This window comes from Chelonoidis abingdonii, chromosome 1 (genome assembly GCF_003597395.2).
Source record: "Chelonoidis abingdonii isolate Lonesome George chromosome 1, CheloAbing_2.0, whole genome shotgun sequence".
In the NCBI taxonomy this organism is placed as follows: Eukaryota; Metazoa; Chordata; order Testudines; family Testudinidae; genus Chelonoidis; species Chelonoidis abingdonii.
In genome coordinates, this window is record NC_133769.1 from 32,227,786 (window position 1) to 32,246,599 (window position 18,814).

Sequence of the window (18,814 nt, forward strand, 5' to 3'; positions counted from 1 at the left end):
GTCCTCATCTGCCTTGAAAGGTGCTAGCTCCTGTGACCTTTCTGTAATTAATAAGTCAGTTGTCTCCAATGCCTGCAGCCCACTCCTCATTCGGTGTGGATGGTCCTCACACAGCCCAAACCCAAAAGCAATTGGTGGAGTGATTTAAATCCTCTTGTCAGTGAGATAAACTACCTTCTCTGTCCTTCCAGCCTCCAGGGGGTCCCGCACAGGTCATAAAGTGACTACTATTTTCCAAAGGGATACATGCAGAATACATACCTGCAGAGTGACCTTTCAGTCTAATGGTGGTGCATTCTCCTCTTCACAGGGTTCCTCCCTCTTTCTCTCAGGATTTATCCCTGGGAATTGTGAACAATATTGCTCACAATCAGATCTTAAAGGCGAGCACAAAGTCTTAAAACCTTTCATGAGAGAGTCTCCCTCTTGATCCTGTAAAGAGAAGGAGAAATCTCTAAAGCTGGGGCGTTGTGCGAGATCACTCAGAGTCTCAACTAAGCTTCTCAGAATTATGCACAAGTGAGGCTCTAACTTCAGAAGTTGCTATGTTTTTTTTTAAAATGAAACAAGACAAAAACAAAACCATACAAAACTGAAGAAGACATGAAATTCTTTCTCACTTGTTTCATGAGGGTATGATTAAAGTGGAGTGGAATTCCCTATCAAGACCTACTTGTATCTAAGGTCTAAAAGGTCTTCATTACTCTGTTAAAGGTTAAGTGTGCTGCAACCTCCTTAGTACTAAAGGGCTTAGTCATACTAACTGAGGAAGTATTTCTGCCAAACTTATCAAAAGAATAGGATCAACATTCATACTAAAGTTGTATACAGCAGCCTCACTCCTGAGAGTATTGGCTTCGGTTTTTTATTGTGGATATCTGTGCTCTGCGGCAATTGAGAGCATGTAAAAAAGAGAAGAAAAATCTACTTTGAATTAGGTTTCCCTAGCAACTTTTTCAAGAGTGTTTCATTTGACTGATTTGCTATACATTCAAAAATTCCAAAGATGTGTCTTGGGGGCAACTATGGCTCCATTTGAAGAAAAAGTGACAGATTGGTTACAAAAATCTGCCCAACGTGTCAGGCGATCAGGCTGAGGCCACAGGATCGTTAGGGGAGGAGATGACGGAGAACACGAAGTGACTGAATTTTAAAGCTTTATTAATAAAATAACAATGGAGAGTGCTGGGGGTTCCCCACATCACTCAGAGGAAGAAAGAAACCATTAGTGTCCCAAGCCCTAACCCATTTTCATGCTCACACAAGCACTACCCAGGGCTGGCGAAGCTTGGGTGTAATGTACAAAGAAGGGGAGGGAGAGGTGGACGGGAGTTCTGTCTTGTGCACAGGTTGTCCAGGGTCCACAGTTGATCTTTGATTTGCTTCAGCTCTCAGGAGGGTTTTAAGTCCTGGGGTCTTTTGGGGGAGTTTAATTCAGAGACCTCTGTCCCCCTTACTCTTTGTACCAGTCCAAACTAGCTTTCTGCGGTGTCTGAAAACACACTGGCTTCAGGGACGCGGGACTCTATTTTCGCCATCACTGGCCTTCACTGTCTCACCAGTTTTGCAATCCCCTGCCCAGCTGACCTCCCTTTTCCCATGTTTGGTAGGGTTTGGGTAAGAAGCAGATGTGTCTGCATAGAGTCTGTTTGAGTGCTGTGACCTTGGACTGGAGCCCGCATCTTATCTTCGGGCTGAACTGAGAGCTTAAGCATTGAGTTAACTTGTTCTCTTCTCCCTTTCTCCCCTTTTGGCCTCTTGCAACCTGCAAAGGAATCTTCCGCTCCACACTCATAACTTTAATCCTTTAACCCTTCCCAGAATGCCTTGTGATGCTTGCAACAGCGTTGGCAACATACAATGCTGATCTGCCTCCCCAGAAGATCCTCTGAGGAAGGGGGCCACTGGTTTGTGACAAAAGTGAAATTGCTGTCTAACATCTGATTATCCTTCCAAATATTTTGTTGATAAGCTTTTGGGGGAGTACTGAAACAAAATTGTCACTGAGGCTTTGGAGAATGAATTAATCCCCCTTCCTTCCAGTGAGAGAATCTCCAAAGTACTGTATCTTAGCAGGTGTTCCATTTGATCCCCCTCTTCCTCCAGGTTCCAGCATAGGTTACACAAAAGTTGTACATTGCTGCCTTTCCTGAGAGTTGGAAAGGATGGGATTCTCTGGAAAAACCATCCACCCCCAAAAGCATCTCTTGTTTTGAGGTTTTCCAAGACTGGGAAGATCCCCCTGCCCAGTTCCTCTTCCCTCCCCCCCAGAAGACTTCAGGGTGGGCCCTCATCTGGGAGTGAGCAACCTCAGAAAACAAATACTTGAGATAATCGAGGAAGGATATTCAGTATAACTCGCTTATTGTCCTAGGGACAAGTTTATCCTTTACTCAAAATAAATAAATCAACACTATGAGAACCTTCGAAGCATCAGAAGATGAAGGGTGCAATAGACCATCTCCTACATACTAGAATAATAGGAACCAGTTCTGTGGAGAGCCAAAATTTTGTAGAAGGGTACAGGATTCCACAAAATGCTTTGTCTTGCAAAGAGAAATGTAGCTTGCAACCCATTCAACAAATCCATGGTGGAAATACAGTAGAATTTCAGAGTTATGAATACCTCAGCAATGGAGGTTGTTCATAACTCTGAAATATTCGTAACTCTTATTGTTATGGTGGTTATGTCAAAAGTTTACAACTGAATGACTAATACAACTTTGAAACTTTACTATGCAAAAGAAAAATGCTGCTTTAACCATCTTAATTTAAATGAAACAAGCACAGAAACAGTTTCCTAACCTTGTTAAATCTTTCCCTTTGTTTTTTTAATAGTTTACTTTTAATGCAGTAGTATACTGTATTTGCTTTTTGGGGGTGGGAGAGCAAGTCTCTCTGTTGCTGCCTGATTGCATAGTTCCGGCTCCAAATGAGGTGTATGGTTGACAGGTCAGTTTGTAACTCTTGTGTTGGTAACTCTGAGGTTATACTATACTGAAATCTGTCATTACAGCATCATCTTCCCAAAGCTTCAGAATATGAAAATAAATCTCCTGAAGATCTACTGAACATATGATCAGGAGGAGTCATCATCCAAAGATACTTTAGATTCTGCTAGCATAAGAAACATTTTTAATACAAAATATTTTTGACACATTTCGATAGGAGTATTCACAAATGCTATATCATCCCTCTCTTCAAGTGAAAGGTATATGTCTACTCTTGTTAGGATGACCTTCTCATTATGTCCAGGGCCCAGTAGCCACTGTTAAATCATTCAGAAACACGGCTTTGGAAGGGTCAATTACAGTCTTCAAAGAACTCCAGTATGTAAGTTATATCCAAGACCATATCTATTTCAGAAAAAAGAGAGAAGAATATGGTCTTATTTACCAAACATTAGCACACCTCTACCAAGATAAAATATTTGACTCCAGTCCTGGGCAAGTTGATCTCATAAGTGGATACCTAGCAAAGTTATGGTTTCACTTCCAGCCAGCAACTGAAGTAAATCAATATATAAAGATCTTGGTCCAGATCCAGTATTACAATCATTTGGTAAATTCATTCTAAATATTATTAAAGAGCTACCTGATGTCAGGTTCAGAGAGGCTGGTCCTCAGCACAGATACCAGAACTCAAGTAGGGAGAACATATCTGGATTTTTATGTGACTTTTATATGATGAGGGTATGAATATGTCCCAAAGAAGGTGACATCGACTATGACCTGTCTTGTGATGGAAAGCAGAAGATTCTGGAGCCATTGGTTAGGGAAGTGGTGTAGTCTAGAAGGTTTTGTTTTTGTCGAACATTGGTCCATCTTTTGTGGGGAGAGGGGGTTGGATGGCTTCCACCTCACTGGAAGGGGGACCAATCTCCTCAGGACAGGCTGACTAGAATAGTCAGGAGGGTGCAAAACTAATATCAAAAGTGGAGGGTAAAAAGAGGGTAGGTATGAGCACTCAGCACAAAATCGAGATGTTAAGAACAAAATTAATCAAGAAAAAAAGGACCTGAAGAGAAGAAATTCTTGTATTGTGCATGCACCAGTGCAAGCAGCCTGGGTAACAAACAAAAGGAAGTGGAGTCATACATTTATGAGAATAAATTCGATCTAGTTAGTATTACTGAAACCTGGTAGGATGATCCTTGCTATTGGACTGCTAAAATCAGTGATTATAACCTATTTAGGAAAGATCAAGTGGGCTAAAGGGGAGTTGGGGTGGCACTCTATGTCAAAAATGGCATTACCTGTTTCTCACTCATTGATAACTCAGAAGAAAATGATCTTAAATGCATATGGATCAATGTCAAAATAGATAAAGCATAAGATGAGGTATTAATTGGTGTCTTTTACAGACTGCCAAATCACATTAGGGAACACAAATACCACCTCTTTACGCATTTATCTATAATGTGTAAGGAAAAAACCTGTGTGATCATGGGGGAATTCAATTTGAGTGACAGAGTTTTTGGAAGTCTCATGCTACTAGTACTAAAACATCCTTGGACTCTGAAAATAATAGATGTCAATTTCCTAACTCAAAAAGTGTTACAGCCAACACAGGGAATTCTTTATTAGACTGTATCCTAATAGATAAAGAGTAACTGATCACAAAACTAAAAATGTTAATGGTAGCTTAGGTACAAGTGATCCTAAGTTGATCACATTTATAATATCTCTCCCCACAACTACTGAAACAACTTTCTTGGTAGTTACAGGGGTCACCAGATATGAACACTAGCTCTCAGGGAGCCTTCTCCTGTACCAGATCCTTAGCCGCAAGTCCAGGAATTGTCCCTGGATGCCCTAGAGCCCACTTGCCCATCGGTGCCCTTTCAGATACCTGAACTCTCTCTGGCTGATGCAGCTTCATTGGTTTCCTGTCACTTTTTCAAGCTAATTCCCAGATATACTTGTTCATTCCTCAATCCAGGCACACGATGGCCATCCTCTACTAATTTATAACTCCTCATCCATCTGAGATACTGGGTCCTCCAGTGGGTCAACATCTGAAAAAATTTTAAATTCTGTTGACCCTCCCCCAATGTTCCCTTTAATTTTTTACATCCATGTGCGGAATGAAATGTGTTAGACGTGCACCTATGGAGATGTTGTTCTTCGAGTGCTTGTTCATTTGTATTCCACAGTAGGTGTGCATGCTCACCAGATGCACCAGTGCCGGAAGTTTTTCCCTCAGCAGTACTCGTAGGGGGAGCGCTGCTGCAATCCCTGGAGTGGTACCACTATGTCACACTATAAGGGGAGCCGCGTGCTCCCCCATCCTCAGTTCCTTCTTGCCACCAGTGACGGTGCATCAGTACTACTTGCTCTAGCTTTGCTGCAGCTCGTCCCAAATCTCGTCTTGTTCAGTAGTACCTGTTTCAGTTAGTCCGTTAAAAGTTCTAGTTTAGCTAGTTAGAGTTTGGGCCAGGGTATGCCCCAGGCCCCAAGGTTTAAATTGTGCAAGTCTTGTAGGCGTTCGATACCCAGAAGTGACCTGCACACCGACTGTCTCTGCTACCTGGGCGAATCCCATATCAGTGACTGCTGTAAAATCTGAAGGTCCTTCAAACTCAGGATGAAAAAAGAGAGAGACATTAGACTTTGGGCCCTTCTCATGGAGTCGGCACTAGCTCCCACCCCAGTGCATGGAGTGGAATCGGCACTGGGCACTTAGTTGTCAGCACGCAGCGATCCCCTGGCACCTTCTGGTGGCTGGCACTGCTCCCCATCGAAAAAGCAGAGGAGGGCTTCATTGTCTCAGAAGTGTCGAGAGAAGGTACGGGGAAAGGCTAGACCCACGTCAGGCAGCCCTGGTTCCCCCCCAGGCTCTAGCGCTCCGACTCAGGTCGAGCGGAGCAGCCCGGCTGCGTCGACTCAGACCTCTCTGGCTGAACTCCGCATGCCTTCGACTGGAGGCCCTGCAGGTGGCCAAAGATGATATGACCCTGCAGATGCCTGGGGCACTGCCAGCACCCAGATCCCGCTCTAGAGGCAAGCCACCGCTGGGATCTCAGCAGTCAACGCCAACCCGACGCAGATCCTGGTCAGGGGACCACTCTTGGACTCGTTCATTACCCAGCGTCCTGTCAGGGCACAGCCCCCAGCCTCCGCTCTGGTTGCCCTCCAGGCTGTCTGGTAGGGTGCCGTCGGAGCGGAGCTCCAGGCAGCGCTCCACACCGAGAACAGGGTATCGGCAGGACAGTCACCAACACCACAGAGGATCCCACTCTAGGAGGAGCTACGGGAGTTGCTCCCGACATGGCCGCCGTTGCTGGTAACACTTCGACTCTTGCACGTTGAGACACCAAGCTCATGACTCCCGGTGGGGATTGCCAGCTCCACGTCAGCATGGATCCAGGCGTTGAAGCGTCTCGACTAGCAGCAGCTCGAGGCAGCGCCGTTCCTCAACGCTGGAGTCCAGATACCATGGCAGACGTCATGCTCGGCACCACTGCACCTACCATACGCACAGCACCGACAGGTAATTGACAACCCCAACCTTGTCATGCACGCAGCGCCCTATGACAGTCGGGCCAATCTGAGCAGCTGGTGCCGTTGGCGTCGCACCAGGGCCAATGGCAGGGACCCCCTTGGAAGGACCAGTGCTGCCAGTGGACCCCTTGTTCCTCCGTGCACGTCCTGCAAGGCCCTCAGTCATTAGCTGGAGCATCAGAGGCTCCGTCAGCCGTGCTATCCAGACCTCCAAGGGACACATCTGCGGGTCACGGCTTCTCGGCACCGCAAAAGGAGTCTGACCAAGGGGCGGATGCCACGGCACTGGCCAGCACGCAGAGCCAGGTACCGGCCCCTTCCTCTCCACCAGAGGACAAGATCGTAGCCCCTGCCCCTCTATACCGCAGGAGGACTTTAGGGCCCATCAGAAACTGTTAAAGCAAGTAGCAGCCAGTCTCCACCTCCAAGCTGAGGAGATGGAGGGACCCTCATACTCACTGTTCAATGTACTCTTGTCCTCAGCACTGGGCAGAGTGGCCCTCCCACTCCATGAAGGGTTTGCCAACATCTCTAACACCCTCTGGCAAACACCAGCCTCTCTTGCCTCGATATCGAAATGGGCAGAGTGCAAATACTTCATGCCCACGAAGGGGCACGAATATTCCTATACCCACCCGGCCCCCAACTCCCTAGTGGTAGAGTCTGTGAACCAGAGGGAGAGACAAGGCTAACCAGGTCCCGCACCCAAAAATAAAGACTCCAAAAGGCTGGACTTGTTTGGCAGGAAGCTTTATTTGTCCGCTAGCTTCCAGCTTAGGGTGGCCAACCACCAGGCCCTCCCCAGTCGTTATGAGTTCAACTTGTGGGGATCACTGCTGAAATTTGAACCCTCCGTTCTGGAGCATGAAAGGAAGGATTTTAAGGCACTGATGGAGGAGGGCCCTACTGCTACAAAAGCTGCTCTGCAGGCAGTGTTGGATGCGGCTGACATGGCTGCTCAGTCCATGGCCTTGGCCGTGTCCATGCGTAGGGCATCATGGCTACTGTTGTCCGGGCTCTCAGCAGAGGCGCAGTCCATGATGCAGGATCTTCCCTTTGACGGCAAGGACCTGTTCGCAGAACAAACGGACGTGAGGCTCCATGGCATGAAGGACTCACGTACCACCGTTCAAACCTTCGGGCTCTACATTCCACCCAAGGAAAAGCCCAAGTCGCAAGCCTCCATTCTGGCGCCTCAGTCTAGATACAAGCCTGCCTACAAGAGGTCCAAAACTCAGAAAAGGCGACTTCAGAGGCAGTCTCACTGCCCCGCAACCTGGGCCCTCCAGGAGAAAGCAGAAGGGCAAGGGGCGGTTTTGACTGGTTGTGGGAGGGTACCCCGGTAACCCCGAAAGGACCCTCTCACCAATAAAGTTGGGTTTCAGCAACTGCTTGTCTGCGTTTCTTCTGGAATTGTCTCGAATAACATCGGACCAATGGGTCCTCAGCACCATTTCCCAGGGTTATACGCTACAGTTTGTCTCACCCCCGCCCTCCCTCCTCCCTTCCTCAGTCAGCAGGGGGAACCCGTCGCATGTACCCCTGCTGCGGCAGGAAGTGGGTCAGCTCCTCAGCTTGGGAGCCATGGAGGAGGTTCTGTGGGAATTCTGGGGGAAAGGATTCTACTCCCTTTAGTTCCTGATCCCCAAGACGAAAGGGGGACTCAGGCCCATCCTGGATCTGCGAGGCCTCACTCGGTTCATGGCAAAATGCCGGTTCCGCATGGTCTCCCTGGCATGTATCATACCCTCCCTGGACCCTGGCGATTGGTATGTGGCCCTGGACCTCCAGGACGCTTACTTCCATATCCACATATTCGAGGGGCACAGATGCTTCCTCCATTTCCCAGTGGGACAGGACCACTACCAGTTTGCGGTCCTTCCCTTTGGCCTGTCCACTGAGCCCAGGGTATTCATAAAGTGTGTCAGTAGTGGAGGCCTACCGCAGATGTCGAGGGGTACAAATATTCCCCTACCTTGACTACTGGCTGCTCAAGGGCACCTTCCGATCCCAGGTTCAGATCCATGTGGACCTGCTCTTGGCCATGTGTGTCAAACTGGGCCTCCTAGTAAACGAGGCCAAGTCGACATTGTTCCTGGTGCAGCGCACAGAATTCATAGGCACTCTCCTGGATACCTCCAAGGCCACAGCCTCCCTTACCATGGACAGGTTCCTCACCCTGAGGGGGCTTATAGCCTCGGTCACAGAGTTTCCTATTACCACGGCCAGGGCATGCCTACAGCTTCTGGGCCACATGGTGGTGTGCAAATACTTGGTCTGCCATGTCAGGCTTCGGATGAGGCCCCTCCAACTCTGGTTGGCCTTTGAGTTCTCCCAGGCCTGGGACAAACTAGACAAGGTCCTCTCGTTACCTGCATGGGTGATCGCCACGCTTCAATGGTGGTCCTGCCCAGGCAATATGATCCAGGGAATTTCCTTCCAGACCCCACCTCGTCACTAGACCTAGTGTCCGACACGTCGGACCAGGGCTGGGGAGCCCACTTAGGGAACTCTCAGACCCAAGGAATATGGTCAGCAAAGGAGCTATCCCTTCACGTAAATGTCAGGGAGCTCAGGGCGATACCATTAGCTTGCATGGCGTTCAGCTCACAGCTGCGCGACAAGGTGGTCAGAATACTCATAGACAACACCACTGCAATGTTTTACATCAACAGGCAAGGCGGGACGCGGTCCTTGGCCCTATGCCTGGAAGCCCTCAACCTCTGGGAGTTTTGTATAGCCCCCGACATCTCCCTGAAGGCCTTCCACCTACTGAGCATCAACAACACACAGGCCGATCGCCTGAGCAGGGTTTACTCCACCCAACACGAGTGGTCACTTCACTCGGAGGTCACTCACCAGCTCTTCTGAGTGTGGGGCTCTCCCCAAGTAGACCTGTTTGTGACTTGGCAGAACCGCCATTACCACGGGTTCTGTTCCGGGGGGGAGTGCGGAGGAACGTGATCTCTGATGCCTCCTCGTGTCATGGTCGGGCCAACTTTTTTATGCTTTTCCCTCATTTTCCCCTCATTGACAAGGTCCTGGAGAAAGTAAAAACAGACAAAGCATGTGTCCTCCTAATCACTCCAGCTTGGTCCCGGCAGCATTGGCACGGGATCCTCCTAGGCTTACTTGTGGCCCCTTCCCAGCTGTTGCCGCTCCGCCAGGACCTCCGCTCCCAGGACCAGGGCCGGCTCCTCCACCCCAATCTGGACACACTCCATCTGACAGCCTGGCTGATCAGTGGCTAAATGCGAAGGAGAGAGAATGTTTGGAGGGGGTCAGGTGTGTCCTCCTCGAAAGTAGGAAGCCATCCACGTGCCAGACCTACCTGACAAAATGGTCCAAGTTCTCCAGGTGGGCGAGTGAGCGGGGTGTTTCCCCAGCGTCTTCCCCACTCCAGCTTATCCTTGAGTACCTTCTTTCCCTTCAAACTCAAGGCCTGGCCCCTTCCTCTGTCAGGGTGCACCTGGTGGCTATTTCGGCATTCCATCCGCCGATCCAGGGCTGCTCAGTTTTCTCCCATGCCATCACCAGGCGTTTCCTCAAAGGGCTAGACCTGTCCTTCCTTTGTGCTAGAACGCCTGTCCCTCCGTGGGATCTAAACTTGGTGCTGTCCCACCTCACGGGGGCCCTGTTTGAACCCCTGGCCACATGTTCGTGGTCTCACCTTTCCTGGAAGGTAGCCTTCCTTCTGGCCATCACATCAGCCGGGCGAGTCTCAGAGCTTAAGGCCCTGACCTGCAATCCCCTTTACACAGTCTTTCACAAAGACAAGGTTCAGCTCCGCCCGCACCCTGCATTCCTTTCCAAAGACATCTTCCTACCTGTCCTCTGCCCCAAGCCGCATGCTTTTAATGAGGAACGCCACCTCCATACTCTCGATGTGCGCAGGGCGCTTTCCTTTTATCTGGAGCAGACTAAACCATTCCGTAGGTCTTTGCAACTCTGTTGCCTCGGCAGAGCGCATGAAGGGACAGCTGATCTCCACCCAGAGACTGTTTCAGTGGATCACGTCGTGCATCCGGACATGCTACGACCTAGCAAGGGTTCCTGCACCACCTATCATGAGGGTGCACTCAAGAAGAGCTCAGGCCTCATCAGCTGCCTTTGTGGCCCACGTCTCTTCCAGGACATTTATAAGGCTGCTACCTGGTCCTCAGTACACACATTCACGTTGCACTATGCTATCGTCTCCCACGCCAGGGATGATGCCATTTTCGGTAGGACTGTGCTCCAGCCAGGGAATCCATAAACTCCTTCCCACCTCCATCACACATAGCTTGTAATCGCCTACTGTGGAATACACATAAGCAAGCCCTCGAAGAAGAAAGGACAGTTACCTGTTTTGTAACTGGTATTCTTCGAGATGTATTGCTCATGTCTATTCCACATCCTGCCCTCGTTCCCCACTGTTGGAGTTGATCAGACAAGAAGGAACTGAGGGTAGGGGGAGTGCATGGCTCCCCTTATAGCACAACATAGTGGTGCCACTCCAGGGGTCGCAGCAGTGCTCCCCCTACGAGTACTGCTGAGGGAAAAACTTCCAGCACCAGTGCACGTGGCAAGCACGTACACATACTGTGGAATAAACATGAGCAACACATCTCGAAGACCACCAGTTACGGAACAGGTACCTGTCTATGCATGGCGGGAGTGGGAATGAGAGGTTTGGAAGGGGTTCAGGGCTGGGACAGAGGGTTGGGGTGCAAGGGTGAAGGCTCTGAGGTGGGGCCAGGGATGGAGGGGCTTGGGGTACAGGCTTCCCCGGGGTTGCATCAGGGAGAGAGGACTCCCCCCAGCTTTCTCTCACCGCTACAGCCCAGGGCCGGGGGAGAGGCGCCTCTCGCTGTCTGCAGCAGCTTCAGGGCCAGGGGAAAGGTGTCCCTCACCGGCCGCAGCAGATCCAGGGCAGGACCAAGGGAGAGGTGCCAGCCGCAGCAGCTTTGGGTGCAGGGCTGGGGGAGAGACATGTCTCCCTCCCAGGTGGCTCTTGATAGCCTGCTGCATGGCCACGTGGCTGCGCAGCTTAGAGGAATTTAGCCCTCCCCCTATGAGGTCTCCCTGTAACCCCCTTTTTCTCCCTCTCCTCTGGAAATGGAGGCTTGCCAACCTGGAAAGCTTTAACTTGTAGTAAGTGAAATGTTGGAGATATCTGTACTTTTTTTACTTTTATGGAGCTATGTTAATTTTTCTGTCTGGATTCTTGGGATTAAAATTGTATTACATTTATTTAATCCATTTGTCACCTTGACAAAAATATACTGAAAATGAATTGCTATAAGATAACGCTTTTTTCATTAATTACTAAAAAATCTGTTTCTTGGTGTAATAAGACAATGAAGTTCATGAAGTCTGATCTATGTAAAGTTCAAGCAGAATATATTTTCAGTGGTTTAGGTATAAATGATGTTTTCAGGCACTGAGCATAATCTCTCATTACTGGTATGCCACATGCACTCTACTTTGATGGAAAAACTATATTAATGTACCGTTAAAAGTTGCAACATTAAGCACTTATTCAGGAGATCCCAATGGTAAGGTTTCATTCATAAACTTCACTTCCCCTTCTTACAGGATTCATACTTGTAGCATCATGTAGTACTGTATACTGCTTTGTGTATACCAGACAGAGTCCATGGAAGTAATTTATATTCAAGATTGTAATAAAAATTGTACGGTATTTTATTTATTAAATATCTGAATACATTTTATAATACAGTAACTATAGTTACACTGCAGTGAAAGCAGTACTGTATATACTGAATGTATACTGCAGTTACAATTTAATTACACTGCAATCATATTTTTGATAGCTGCAGTTAACTACTGTGCTGATATACTTATTACCCTATAATTTAATACATTACTCTGTAATTACTTTATTATACTTTACATATATATTCCTAATACAAGATACTATAACCAGAAGGTTAACTACCTGGATTACATTTTATAATTACACTGTAATTGCAGTCATTTCCTGGTGTCTTAACTGTATACCATATTAGGTATAATTTCATTTGACATAACCTATATTATTGTGGCAAATTGCCAGCACTATTATGATGGGTCTCGTGCTTTCTCTTCTTTGGGGGGGTTCAGGGCGCCATTTCTTGCCCCTGAATTGGAATATTAATTGCCCCACTAGTGTCCTTGAGGAGGGGAGTGGAGAGGGAGGGACCTGGGCCCACCCTCTACTCCAGGTCCCAGCCCAGGGGCCTGAGGATAGCGGTGAACCACTTGAACTGGCGGTTCCTTCCCCTGGGCTACTTCCCTCTCCTGCCCTTCAGCTTGTGCGGGGGCTTCCTGTCCTCTCTCTGCACAAGCCAGGTGCCCCTGCTGCCCTCTGGCCATGCTGTATCACAATTATAAAAAAAAAAGTCCATTTCAGAGGGAGTAATTTAAGGCAAATTTGACTATTTTCAAGAGTTGTCTGCTGTGTTAGTATTAAATTTGTCTGTCATATTTTCTTGCTTAAGTAAATTAGCTCATGGACAGCATTATAAAATATCAGAAGTGACAAATATAAAAAGAAGAGTATGTGTGTTTCAAAAACAACTTGCTTCCCTACAATTGCTATTAAGTGAAATTGTACATGTATGATTTTGGCCAATATACAGGTTCTGCTTAGAATGACTTTAAAGATTTCAAAGTTTAGCAGTATGTCCCGATAAGGAACAATTGTCAGTTCTGACATTTGCTTGATGGATTTTAGTTGTCTTCATGTCCAGGCAGCTAGTCCCAGAACATGTCCTTAAACTTGCAGATGTTTTGTGCTGCCATCAGGGAGAGGAACCCTAAAATATTTATGACATTACCTTTGTGAATTTACAAATATTTTATTCACATAAAGCTGTATATTATCTATCTGATTTTATAGAATAAACACCTTGAAGTATCTATTCTTTTTAAAAGATTTACCTTTCACAATTTTATTTTATCTTATTCATCCTATTTTCTTTTTTCTCAGTCTCCTGGCTAATTAATTTTAATAAATATTTCTTTTATGGAAGAAATGTAAAGTCTTATTTCTGAGAGGCTCCAGGAATAGAAATAGTACATGTGCAAAGAAAATGAAGTTAGTTGGTAGATATATATATGGTACCTTGAAATTCTGTGTACTTTACTGTGTGTTAATTAAGCATCAGGTTCTGCCATCGGATGCACATTTGCAACACTTATTTGCATTGATTAATAAAGTGCTATAGGAATTTTAGTTGTGCACTCTAATTGTGCCTTAATAGAGTTTGTTGCATTTAATCATATTTTTTATTTTATATGAATCATAAAAAGACAAATTATGGGGAAATAACAAACCAAAACTCAACAAAATTATCAACTTTCATACTAGCTTCATCCAAGATGTTTATATAACGTAAAGCAGACAACCTACATGTATTTTTCTTGGGTATTTTTTCCTTGCCTCCTCACAATATAAGGAGCTGTACATGTTTTTAATCCAATTATCTTTCAAGTCCAGCATAAAATTTGCAGATTATACTGTGTATTAAATCTGTGTTCTTCCTGTTTTGAAGGCATCAAAGCTTCCAATGTCAATAATTATAGTAGGAGTTGGACCAGCAGAGTTTGATGGTAAGTGTTCTGATATCAATGTTTTTCCTAAATTGCTTAGCCCTTATATTTCAATAATATATGGGTCTTCAAATAAATTCTGTGCTTTTTAAAGAACAGCATAATATGGAACAAGCTATGAGCAATGTTGAAGTTTCCAGCTGACTTGATGATTAATAGCTCAACATGCTTACAAGCCTGCATGTGGAGTTATTTTGCCCCTAAGGACACCTGTTCAGTTCACAAAACCATATGTGGGCTCTTCATTTATAATGCTCCACAAGCTGTTATGTAAAAAGAGAAATGCAGAGAAGGAGGTAGGATATGCTCAAGAAGTTTTGCTGAATAGATACTTAGTTATTTGCGCAGTTTCAGATGGCTGGTAGTATTGACTGTGTGCCTGATCCTTCTAACTGCAGTAACCAAATAAACAAAAGAACTTTGAGTAAATTTAAGATATTATCTAGATAATATTTAATTTTCATATAATAAATGTGGTGGTTATTGTCTCTTGATTTGGCACTAGCATCGTTTAGCAACAGTGTTAGAAGAATAGTATAGTGTCAACAAAAAAGTACCAAAATTATTTTAAAATTCTTCCAAACTTTAGAGCAGAATCCTGACCCTCAATCCCCAGACAGGTACAGAAAACCCCAAATGCACCCAAAACAACATCCGAGCTGTAGAGAGGCCACCTGAGTGGGCCTGCACTTCTCCAGCATTCTACAAAGCTATATTGTATGGCAGATATCAGCACTTCAACACAGAGCTGGCAGGTGAAGAGCAAGAAGTGTGCAATTGGTCTACAGACATGAAAGCTATTGAACATCATCCCTTGACCCCGTTAGAGAGGTGGAGAATGGGGGCTACAGTTACTACTGCAGCCCTGAGGTTGCAGTTGTAGCTCCAGAAAATGTTGACCTATATTTAGGCTTGGCAGAAGTCGGTTGTTACTTTTTTTTTGTATAATTTTAACAGATAATATCAATGTTTGTTTTTAAGCATTTTTTTGTGTTTATCAATTATATTTTCACTGTTACATGGAATTATGGGGTTTATGCATTTTTTTTCCTTGTTTTAACTATTTGAATTTTCATACTTGCAGTAAATTAGAGGATGGTCAGACAAATGGTTGCAGTCAGGCAATAATTTTTCAATGACAGTAGATGTTGAGATTCTAAAGCTTTAGAACCATTAAAACACAAATTGTCAATATCGGATATCAAAATATGCAAAGTAAATCTCCTTAAATCAAATGTTATGTTCTCAAGCAACATTTTTCTTTACCTATCTGTAAATTTTGATCATCAATGGAAGTATTACTTTTATTTGAGGGGAGGGGTGTGTGTGTGTGTGTGTGGTGAAATTGACATTTACCAACATTTATCTGTTAAAACAACTTAGTCCTTCCATGCCTACCCACGTTTGTATAAAATGGATATGTTTTCATTTGTCTTCAAGCAAAAAGAAGCCATACTTGCAATATCTCAATACAGTAAAAAGTATGGCAAGGTTAAAAAGTGACTATCACTAATAGAGAATAGAACTTGCAGTTCATGTGCTTATAATTGTCTGTCATAGGATCAAAGTAATGGCTCTACTGGATCAGTCCAATGGTCCAATTAGTGCCATATTCTATCTTAAATTGTAACAGGTACCAGATGCGTTAGTGAAAGATGCAAGAAACCCTGGAGTGGTCAATAATGAAATAACCTGCCCATAGGAGATTTTGTTCTCAACCTTTCAATTAGAGGTTGTCTTATACCTGAGAAAGGACAAAAAACCTAGGACTCAGATCCAGTAATGAAACAACAGAAAAGATCACCATGAATAAGACAGGACTAGAAAAGTAGGGATCAGCAGGATAAGATACATACTATCAAGTTTCACCCAAACTGAGTGTCCAGAATTAAACAAATCCATTTTTTCCTCCATGCCAGTCCTGGAAACACTGATCCAGTGGTACCATCATGCACTGAAGAAGTTGCAATCCCCGTACACCTTACTAAACATATGGCAATGATGAATACCTGATTGGCCACATGTGAACTAACAGGAAACATTACACATTTTTATATTTTCTCTTAATCACTAATGCAAAATTTGCTATGAATCTTGAAAAGGGCTTCCTAATATTAGGTGGGGATGGGGGTTAGACCAACTTAAAAAGGAGGATGCAAAGCACTGATAGGCTATTCTGCTAGGAGAGGGAGCATCTTTCTGTCCTGAACTGGAGGAAACTAAGTATTTGTCTTCATTCAGAGTGCCTAAACATGGGGGAGGGGGAGAATGGAAAACAAGAGACTCCTATAAATCTTCTGCTTTTAACTAGCCAGCAAATGAATCTCCAGAGCATTTTCTTCCCAGAAAAGAACTTGGGAATCATCAGTTACAGAACTATAGGCAGTTCTCTCAAACTGAACCCTCAAACTTAAATAAAATTTACAGCTGTGAGTTAAAAATGATCATCCAATGATGTCGGCTGATCAGAGGATAGAACTAGGGCTGTCCAAAACTTGGGTTTTCTAGTTAGTGAGAAATTGATATTTCAGAGATGGGATTAATTTCAAGTCAGACCAAAATCAAAAATTTTCAAAATGTCTCATGAACCAGAAATCCCCAAAAAAACCTGGAAACACCAGCACATGGTGTTTCCCAAACAAAATATGTCCCCCAAGATTAGCAGCTCTGACTGAGATTGACACTATCAGTTTCACCATTATCATCAGCAGTGGAACTTACAAGAATGTCAATTTCAGTCAGTAGCTGCTGGGCTCCCAGAGTGTATGACTCTGGGGCAGCCAGACCATACGGATTGCCCAGGCTGCAGATCACAAGGCTTCCAGACACCTCAGCCAGCTGGCTCCCGAGGCTGCCCACTTGGGATTTGGGCAGTACAGGGAGCCAGCTATCCCAGGCATCTGGAAGCCCTGAGTCCAGGGCCCAGGCCAGTCCACATGGCAAGGCTGCCACAGATCCTGTGAGCCCACCCTAGGACATCCCAGCTCAGCAGCAGGGGCCTGGAGGCCAAGAGCCTCTAGGGTTTCCAGGCTTCCAGCTCCACAGAAGTCCATGTGGTAAGGTTACCACAGACCCTGGTAGCTGGGAATCCTTGGTCCCAGAGCAGTCCATATGGTGGAGCTGCGGACCCTGGATTCTGTGGGGTAGTCCACAGGGTAGGTCTGCCTCAGAGCCACAGACCCTGGAAGCCCAGGTTCTTCTTCGAGTGATTGCTCATATCCATTCCAATAGGTGTATGCGCTGCGCGTGCACTTTCGTCGGAAGACTTTTACCCTAGCAACTCCAGTGGGCCGGCAGGTCGCCCCCTAGAGTGGCGCCGCCATGGCGGGTAATATATACCCCTGCCGGCCCGCTCGCTCCTCAGTTCCTTCTTACCGCCGTGTCAGTCGTTGGAACTGTGGAGCGCGGCATAGCTGACCTCCACGTCCCTAGCTTCTTTTCCAACACAACGCGTATACTATGTGAACAAGCAAGGCGGAACGAGATTCTCTCTCTTTTGTCAGGAGGCCATGCGTGTGTGGACTTTTGATAGCCCAATTCAGTTCACCTAGTCGCTTCCTTCCTCCGCCAGGGGCTCGGAATACCCTGGCGGATCGTTCAGCGGTCCTCTTGCTCCCCACGAGTGGTCCTTCGCCCGGACACTCGCCTTGCGCTCTCGGAGTGGGGGCTTCCCACATGGACCTCTTTGCATCCCGCAGGAACGGAAGTCCCGACTGTTTTGCTTTGTCCCAAGGGCGAGCCCGGCTCGTGGCAGACGCCCTTTCGGTAATTGCATGGGTGACGCACCTCTTTATGCTTTCTTCTGTTCCGTTGAATTCTCCAAAGGTCCTTCTGAAGGTGCGCAGGGAGGGCCCCCGCGTTGATTCTGATCGCTTCCGGCGTGCCCGAGCAGATTGGTTCCTCGTGCTGTTGGACCTGTTCGGTACGGAACTCTGTTCCCCTGCCCTTTACCTGGATCTGATCACTGGCAAGACCACGTCGGGCTTTGCCACCCGACCCTGTCCAGTCGCTGCACCTCTCAGCGTGGCTCCTGCGTGGCTGACTAGGTTCCGAGTTGCATTGCTCTTCCCCCATGAGGCAGGTCCTTCTGGGAAGTAGGAAGCTGTCTACTGGGCGACCAATACGTAGCCAAATGGACACGTTTACGTGCTGTGCGCGGAGGGGTGTTCTACCCACCAAGTTCCATCCATCAGTCCTCGGAATACCTTTGGTCGCTCAAGCAGCAAGGCCTGGCGGTATCCTCTCTCCGGGTCCACTTAAACGGCTATCTCACCTTCCACCGGGAGCGACGGCCGCTCGTTTCTTCCACACCCGATGGTGACTAGTTCCTTAAAGGCTGGAGCGTCTTTACCCCCAGGTCCGCCCCACCAGCCCCTCTTGGGATCTCAACCTAGTGTTGTTCCCGTCTCATGTCCCCCCCGTTTGAGCCGCTGGTAGACGTGTTCCCTTCCTCTACTGTCCGGTGAAGACAGCATTCCTGGTGGCCATTCCCATTTTTGCTAAGGCGTGTTGTCAGAGCTGCATTGCCCCTCAGTGGTGGAGCCCCCGTATACGGTGTTTGCACCGGACAAAGTAACAACTGAAGACCGCACCCCGCTTTCTCCCAAATTGTTTCGGCCTTTCATGTCAACGCAGGACATATTCCTACCCGATTCTTTCCGAACTCATTCGTCTCCAGGGAGCAAACATTACACTCCTTCGAAGACGTGCGTGGG

General features: G+C 46.6%; 1 protein-coding gene and 1 long non-coding RNA gene across 2 annotated transcripts in view; one reads left to right on the forward strand and one right to left on the reverse strand.

Moving 5' to 3' along the window:
• CPNE8 (copine 8) overlaps nucleotides 1-18,814 on the forward strand; it is a 246,775-nt gene that overhangs the window by 205,207 nt on the left and 22,754 nt on the right. The window contains 1 exon segment of the mRNA XM_075064967.1: nucleotides 14,042-14,099. Within this exon segment, the coding sequence (XP_074921068.1) occupies nucleotides 14,042-14,099 (58 nt within the window).
• The window catches only part of LOC142046736 (uncharacterized), a 471,037-nt gene that overhangs the window by 170,492 nt on the left and 281,731 nt on the right, over nucleotides 1-18,814 (reverse strand). The gene's annotated exons all lie outside the window — the stretch shown is intronic.